The sequence below is a fragment of the Tupaia chinensis genome, unplaced genomic scaffold (assembly GCF_000334495.1).
Source record: "Tupaia chinensis unplaced genomic scaffold, TupChi_1.0 Scaffold000115_1, whole genome shotgun sequence".
Taxonomy (NCBI): domain Eukaryota; kingdom Metazoa; phylum Chordata; class Mammalia; order Scandentia; family Tupaiidae; genus Tupaia; species Tupaia belangeri.
In genome coordinates this window covers 1,072,008-1,080,816 of record NW_006159579.1, presented here as the reverse complement: position 1 = coordinate 1,080,816, position 8,809 = coordinate 1,072,008, and the positions used below count along the sequence as shown (strand labels likewise).

Sequence of the window (8,809 nt, the reverse complement as noted above, 5' to 3'; positions counted from 1 at the left end):
GATAGCGATGGAGCCTGCCTGCACCACATCCTGCCTGCCCCGCACACATACACGCCTGCCCGCTGCGCAGGCCACCAGAGTCTGTCTGGGCCCAGTCTGAGCTGGACCGATTACATGGTTCCGGCCCAGTTCTCCAATTCCTTTATGTCGTCATCTTCCTCTTCCTTCTTCTTGGCTGTGAAAAGAGAGAAGAGGCTATTAGGAGGGCTGGCTGTGGTATTCTCAACACATGCTGGCTGGGTGCCAGGGCTGTGCGACATGGTGTCTACATCATCCTGCCCGCCCAGGCAGCTCCTCTCCCGGCTGCCGGCAACTGCTTCTTGGTGCCTAAAAGCTGCAACAGCAAACTCAGAAAACCAGGCACACCTTCCACAGCACCTATTCTGCCAGTAGGCCAGGTAAGACAAGAAGGATTCTACCCTGAGAGTCCACCAGGATTCCCAGCAAAGCCTTGGTCCCAGAGCAGCTCAGGTGGAGGGAGAGCATGAAGAACCACATGAGAGTCCTAACCCTTGCCAACCCCCAACTCTACTTCAGCTTAATAGAAGCATCTTTACACATGCCCAGGTGGCCTGCTGGGCCACCTCCACCCACTCTCCACTCCAAGCAGCTGGCTCTGGTCTTTCTACAAGGGGCAGGGAGGGGAGGGAGATGATTACAGCCGGGCAACACATGGGTCCCTGTACCCTCTCCATGCCAAATCAAATTGCTTCACCTTTTCTAGAAGTTTTGTGTGCAACAGTGTTACCCAGGGCTGAAATACTATAAAAATAGGATAGGGAGAAAGAAGAGAAAGAAGGAAATGAAAGTTTTACAGAACCAGGTCTCTAAACAAGCCAAACCTATCTCTTTCCCCCGAGGGCTGCCTGTGAGGCCCAGGCTTTCATTGGTGTACACAGCATAGGACACAAGACAGGAGACTGTCCTGGACTTAAACTCTCATGCCTTACCATAGTGCCTAGAATTTCCTCTCATTTGGTGATATAGGAAAAGTCATTCTAGAATACTGGTTCTCAACTGAGAGTGACTCCACCCCTACCAGGGACATTTGGCAATGTCTGGAGACACTTCTGTTTGTCACAACTCAGGGGGTGCTATGGCATCTAGTGGGTAGAAATGAGAGGTGCTGCTAAACAGCCACAATACACAGGACAGCCACCCATCCTTGCCCAAATTATTATGTGGCCATGTCATCAGTGCCACATTGAAAAACGCTGCTCTAGAGAGTAACTAGGAAAGGGCAGTCTCTATGGCCATCATAAGGGTTTCTACTTCATTCTCAACCCTGGGCAAGCTCTGGACCCAAACTGAGGCCAACCAATCACAAGATCACCCGCCCACCCGGCATGTGGCATCATGGGTATGTCAGGACCTTAGACAAGCAGCACTTACTGGGCTTCGATGGCAGGGCTATGGATGGAACATTTGGTAGAGGGACTGTTTCGGGTCCACTGATTTCCAGCAAATTCTTGTCTAGTTCCTCCTGTTCTAGTTCTTCTAATTCCGCCATGAGCTCATCCTGGTAAAAAGAAACACAATAGTTAGAGCCCATCCTGGGAATCCCAGACCCAGCAGTTCCCTTCTTCCCCGGTGCTTAGTGACACTCACACCCTTCTGGAAAGACCAGAAGGGAGATGAACTTCAGGTTCCATTCAAACATCCTAAACGAGCTTCTACTGGTGAATGTCACACATGCACAGTTGAGCCATTGCTGTTGTATGATGTCTGGTCTTGTGTTAGGACTGTGGGCATCTTGGGAGAAGCACTTGTTGCTTTTCAATATTTCTTTTTTGGAGCCAGGCAGATTGAGTGAATGCTCATGGATATTTGAAGATCAAAATTAACTTAATCAGCACCTGAACCTTCAGTAGGAAAGCCTTGATGCTGGGAATAGCTGTTTTCACTATATAACTGGGAGTCAGAAAGCACAGAGTCAGGTTCAGTGGAAGGAAGGTGACTTTGAAGGAACTCAGCTCTAAGGCACAATGAAGTATCTTCAGTGGGGACCGGTACTGGACTTTTAGAAACCCGAGGCTCAAGGCCCCCACATTACTACAAAACAGACACTGGGAGATGGCTGAGATCCAGACAGAGCTCTCCGGGGTGGCAGCTGTACTATTTGTTGAAACCAATTACTGACCTGAAGCCTGCTGAAGGGTCCTCATGAAGGTTCTTTTTTTCTTTCTAAGATTCTACCCTAAATAGTGGAAGCGTCACTCAAGACCCACAGTTCAGGGAATACCATGCCCTGTCTATGTTCCTGTCTCTGGAGGGGTAAGAACTGGTGATTTCCAAACCACACACCACCTGTCTGAGAGCCTTCAAGAACACATCAAGGGGTGGCCTCAGTGTCATTTGTGAAACTTCTGTGATCTGTATGAAACCACTTACCTCGTCGAATTCTTCTCCAAACCCTACAGGTTTTGAAATAGCTGTTGAAATCTCCTCAGCAAGTTCTTGCTGGTCAGCAATATCCTGCATTAACTCATCAACTTTATCGATGTCCCTTTAAATGAAATAGGCAGATGTCACACGGGTTGGTCTGTGTATGTAAAGAAGGTCTGCTATGCAGGACAGAAACCCTCCTCCACACAGTCAACTTCCCAGCCCTACCCCTACAACTGCTTCCTGTGAGGTATTACTTGTCCTTATTACCTTCTTCCTCCCCTTTCAAATACAGAACCACAGAATCAAGGGGATGGAAATGTCCTAAGGAAATATGGGTTAGCAAAGTTAGGTGGCCCAATCCCATCCTATACACAAATGAGTAAATACATCAGATGAGACCGCAGGACCTGGGCCAGTAGCTTTTTCTTTTTCTTTTTCTTTTTTTTTTTAATTTGCAAGAGGTAGCATGTGGTCCTGGGAGAAAAAAATGAAGGAAAGTAAGAAAGTACCACAGTCCCTCCTCTTCCATTCTTCTTGCTTTTGGGATTTGGGCATGCATACATGCGCCCAGTGTGTTTTTCAAGCCACTGGGTCTAGGGTACAGTTGGTCATGGAGGAGCCAATTGCCTTAACCATTATGCCACTGGCTGGTCCTGAACACTAATTTTAATCCCAATTCTATACAAGCTCACACATAGTCGCCCATAGGCAGGGAGTCAGCTTCCTTTTCTGGGACGTGGCTTTACCATCTTTACCATAATAAGAAGTCTGGGTGACAGGATTTCTTAAGGACCTTTCTACCTTGAAATTATGCTCATTACAAATGATCTTGAATTACTCAGAAAATATTGTTTCATTCCATGAATCTGCAGCAAGTACATAATCCATTTTAGAAGGAGTTCCCAAAAAAGCAAATTAAAATAAACTCAGGTGCTTAAATGAATATGTCAAGGGATCTGTGCAAGGCTTTGTGGAGTGTGAGGCACTCTAGGCCCAGCACTGCACAGCCCCATGGCCACTTCCTTCCCGTAACAGACAGACACTTACATGTTGTCGTGGGCAGCCTTCATGGCCTTGGCAGCATAGCCCATGTTCTTGAGCACCTCGGTGTTGGTGTTGGCATTCTCTAGGGCCTCCCGCTGGAACTCAATGGTTGATAATGTGCCATCGATCTGTGCCAGCTGCTTTTCATACCTCTTCTTGCGCTTTAGGGCCTGGAGGGCCGCTGCATGGGGAAAAAAATCAGTTTCAGAGAGCTGGGAAATAGGTGATACCCTAGAGTTCAGAGTCTTCTCCCAGTTGTAGTGGAAGCACCTCAATTGTTGCTTCTACTGTAACAGAGGGTTAAAAATCTCTTCTACAGGGCCAGCAGGTTGCACAGTAGTTGGGGTGCTCAACTCCCATAGGATCAACTGCAGTTCGAGTCCTGGACATGGTGGCTTGCTTTCTCACTCCCCCTCTTTTTCTTTCTCTCTCTGGTCAAACTGAGTAATAATAAATAAATTAAAAATAAATATTTCTTTAGGAAAAAAATCTCTTCTACAAAAAGAACACATCGCACAAAATTCACAAACCTCAAAATGCAGCCAGTAAACAAGCACACAAACAAAACTTCACACTCTCTAGTAGCCACACACAAATTTAAGCATGGACAAGCACCCAGACAGAGAATGCGCTTTGAGGTCAAATCCTGCTCACAAACTTAGATGAGCTACTTTTCCCTGATAGGTTTACTGTGAAAGGTAGATGAGACAAAGTATGTGAACATGTTCAACATAGTAGACAGCCCCCAGAAAGGTAGGTCTAATGATTGTGAACAATTTAAAAGTACCATTTATGCCAACTAGCTTACCAAAGTATTAAATAATGACTATACTATTGGGTTAAACTGCTATCTCACACATAGCCAACAACAATCTGGAAACTGTTACACTGTGTCTAAAAAGAAATATAGCAACACACAACAACCATAAGGATGTTTCTGTCCTCTGATCCAGTAATTCTCTCTGAAAATGTATCCAAAAACAAAAAACCCTATGCCTAAAGGTGGCTACTACAGCATTCTCTGTACTCATCAACTTTATCGATGTCCCTTTAAATGAAATAGGCAGATGTCACACGGGTTGGTCTGTGTATGTAAAGAAGGTCTGCTATGCAGGACAGAAACCCTCCTCCACACAGTCAACTTCCCAGCCCTACCCCTACAACTGCTTCCTGTGAGGTATTACTTGTCCTTATTACCTTCTTCCTCCCCTTTCAAATACAGAACCACAGAATCAAGGGGATGGAAATGTCCTAAGGAAATATGGGTTAGCAAAGTTAGGTGGCCCAATCCCATCCTATACACAAATGAGTAAATACATCAGATGAGACCGCAGGACCTGGGCCAGTAGCTTTTTCTTTTTCTTTTTCTTTTTTTTTTTAATTTGCAAGAGGTAGCATGTGGTCCTGGGAGAAAAAAATGAAGGAAAGTAAGAAAGTACCACAGTCCCTCCTCTTCCATTCTTCTTGCTTTTGGGATTTGGGCATGCATACATGCGCCCAGTGTGTTTTTCAAGCCACTGGGTCTAGGGTACAGTTGGTCATGGAGGAGCCAATTGCCTTAACCATTATGCCACTGGCTGGTCCTGAACACTAATTTTAATCCCAATTCTATACAAGCTCACACATAGTCGCCCATAGGCAGGGAGTCAGCTTCCTTTTCTGGGACGTGGCTTTACCATCTTTACCATAATAAGAAGTCTGGGTGACAGGATTTCTTAAGGACCTTTCTACCTTGAAATTATGCTCATTACAAATGATCTTGAATTACTCAGAAAATATTGTTTCATTCCATGAATCTGCAGCAAGTACATAATCCATTTTAGAAGGAGTTCCCAAAAAAGCAAATTAAAATAAACTCAGGTGCTTAAATGAATATGTCAAGGGATCTGTGCAAGGCTTTGTGGAGTGTGAGGCACTCTAGGCCCAGCACTGCACAGCCCCATGGCCACTTCCTTCCCGTAACAGACAGACACTTACATGTTGTCGTGGGCAGCCTTCATGGCCTTGGCAGCATAGCCCATGTTCTTGAGCACCTCGGTGTTGGTGTTGGCATTCTCTAGGGCCTCCCGCTGGAACTCAATGGTTGATAATGTGCCATCGATCTGTGCCAGCTGCTTTTCATACCTCTTCTTGCGCTTTAGGGCCTGGAGGGCCGCTGCATGGGGAAAAAAATCAGTTTCAGAGAGCTGGGAAATAGGTGATACCCTAGAGTTCAGAGTCTTCTCCCAGTTGTAGTGGAAGCACCTCAATTGTTGCTTCTACTGTAACAGAGGGTTAAAAATCTCTTCTACAGGGCCAGCAGGTTGCACAGTAGTTGGGGTGCTCAACTCCCATAGGATCAACTGCAGTTCGAGTCCTGGACATGGTGGCTTGCTTTCTCACTCCCCCTCTTTTTCTTTCTCTCTCTGGTCAAACTGAGTAATAATAAATAAATTAAAAATAAATATTTCTTTAGGAAAAAAATCTCTTCTACAAAAAGAACACATCGCACAAAATTCACAAACCTCAAAATGCAGCCAGTAAACAAGCACACAAACAAAACTTCACACTCTCTAGTAGCCACACACAAATTTAAGCATGGACAAGCACCCAGACAGAGAATGCGCTTTGAGGTCAAATCCTGCTCACAAACTTAGATGAGCTACTTTTCCCTGATAGGTTTACTGTGAAAGGTAGATGAGACAAAGTATGTGAACATGTTCAACATAGTAGACAGCCCCCAGAAAGGTAGGTCTAATGATTGTGAACAATTTAAAAGTACCATTTATGCCAACTAGCTTACCAAAGTATTAAATAATGACTATACTATTGGGTTAAACTGCTATCTCACACATAGCCAACAACAATCTGGAAACTGTTACACTGTGTCTAAAAAGAAATATAGCAACACACAACAACCATAAGGATGTTTCTGTCCTCTGATCCAGTAATTCTCTCTGAAAATGTATCCAAAAACAAAAAACCCTATGCCTAAAGGTGGCTACTACAGCATTCTCTGTGATAGAAATCACAACTGAACTGACAGGCAGAAACCCCTGCCATAGACAAATCTAGAGTCTGACCATTTGGTCAAGTCAATGACATCCTCTATCTTAGCCATCCCACATATTAAGGTCATAGAGATCACCTTGTTGTAGAGTTCAGTCAAGGAAAGTAAATTGACTAAAGGGAACATGTAAAAACTGGGACCAAAGCCACATCTCCCTATTCAAAACCCAGGCTTCCTTCCCCTTACTGTCTTGATTCCCTTTCTTTATACACCAAGGACAAAATTCTGACTACTTTTCCTATTATAAGATACTTTCCAAGGGACTGGGGAAGTCACATCTACAAACAACCTTGCTATAGCAGGCTCCCTTGGTCCAGTGATTGTGGGATGCTCCGTACCTCCTGTTCCTGACATGGCCTTTTATGATACTCAGTAAAGCTTTCTTATCTCTGTTTAAGTAAAACACAGGCATTCCTTTGCTGATTCCAAGTCTTTTTGGGAAGAAAGACTGTGTTTTTATCCAATTACCAATCCCTAAATTTCTAAATCCACCTGTAAACTATAAGCTCCCTGCTTTCAGATGGCCAACCCTTTTGGGTCAAACCAATGCAAAGACTCCTATGCTGATTTGTAATCGTGTCTGTGTCATATGCTCTCAGAACTTAATAAAAAGAACCATTACATCTGAACACCCTGGAAGACACTTTTGTGTTTTCCTGGGCCTGGTCACTAATTTTGTGTTTAAAATAAACAGTTTCAGGACCAGTAGGTGGCATGGTGGTTAAGGCACTGGATCCCACAAGGCCAACTCTGTGGTTTTGAGTCCCAGACCTAGCTTGAAAAATCATGCTGAGTATATGTGCATGTATGTCCAAAATCCTGAGAGGAGAATGGAGGAGAAAGGACTGTGGCATAGCCATCCCCCTGGAGGTGATTTCTCACTTTCCTTATCTCTCTGGAGAGCATGCACACTCTATGGCAAAAACGAAAACAAAACAAAACACACACACACACAACCTTAAAATAAATAAATAAAACAATTTAAATTATTTCCTACAGAGCCTTGGTTATTTCCTTCAACAACATTGAAAATTCCCTTAGGATACATGTTAGATGGTCATCAAAACAGGAAGTGGGCTTGGCACAGATTCAGGCAGAAGGAATGGCTAAGCTGGCCTGGGCTGGGTCAGGGAAGCTGCCCAGTCCCTGCCTGAGGCCTAGAGGGTGCTAGCCTCATGTATACACATGTGTCTCAACATCCATGCTGCTCTCCGGGGCCAGCAGTGCCACCCAGAGCCACCTCCCTCGTGGGGTTTTGGCTTCTGCATGTGTTACATGAAGAGGTCCCATGATCTTTCCACTCACATTCCCTGTTAGTCTAAGATTCTGTCCTGAGAACCAGCTTTTTTTTTCTTTTCTTTTTTTCTTTCTTTCTTTCTTTCTTTTTTTTTTTTTTTTTGTTTTGAGAGTATTTTTGCTATAGGGTGCATGTGCTTGCCAGAAAGAGACAGAGAGACAGAAGCGAGAAATCACCCCCCAGGGGGCATGGCCACATCACAATCCCTTCTCCATTCTCCTCTCAGGATCTTGGGCACACACACACGCACGCACACATACCCAGTGTGAGTTTAAGCCACCAAGTCTGGGACTCAAACCATGGTCAACTACGTGGGAGTCCAGCAACATAGCCATTATGCCAACTGCTGGTCCTGGGAAAACAGCTTTGCCTACATGTAAGCAGTCCTCCTAAAACAGCAAATAAAACAACTGGGACAAACTCCAGTCAAAGAATAATGTGGACTACAACGCACTTACAAAAAACCTGAAGTAATAAATGTACCTCATTAAAATCTGAAAAACCACTTTACCTGCTATTTCCCTTGATTCTGATGAGAATGGCCAGAATGGCCCAGGACTGTTCCAACCCTCAATAATGCTGAGGTCCCTAAGACCCTAATGAATACCCTCACCTCTGCTATCCTAAGTCATGCATGCTACTTAAGTACATTCTAGGACAAGTACCCTCAGCCAATTTCGGTTTCATTGTACAAACATCAGTGTACACTTACACAAAACTAGATAGTAGAGGCTACTATACATGTATAGGCTACATGGGCGAGCCTATATGCTCCTTATAGGACCATCGTCATATATACGGTCAGCCACGGACTAAAATGTTACGTGGAGCATGAATGAACCTCATGAGGGCAACTCTTTAAGGCAGGAATGACCACTCCTTCAGTAGATGAGTAAACCAATTATATAATTCAGCCCACATTGCCCAGGTGATAAAATCTGGTGTGGAACCCCAAAGGCCATGCCCTGCCATTTGACCACTCCCACTTCATGAAACAGGCAGGATTCTGCATGGAGAGGATCATCCAGTTC

General features: G+C 44.6%; 1 protein-coding gene across 1 annotated transcript in view; it reads right to left on the bottom strand.

The window, feature by feature from the left end:
- Positions 1 to 6: 6 nt before the first annotated feature.
- Positions 7 to 8,809, bottom strand: part of CHMP4B (charged multivesicular body protein 4B) — a gene marked incomplete at its 5' end in the record, with an annotated part of 60,852 nt that continues 52,049 nt past the window's right edge. Inside the window, 4 exon segments of the mRNA XM_006144153.2 lie at positions 7 to 175; positions 1,393 to 1,519; positions 2,392 to 2,506; positions 5,410 to 5,587. Of these exon segments, the coding sequence (XP_006144215.2) occupies positions 111 to 175; positions 1,393 to 1,519; positions 2,392 to 2,506; positions 5,410 to 5,587 (485 nt within the window).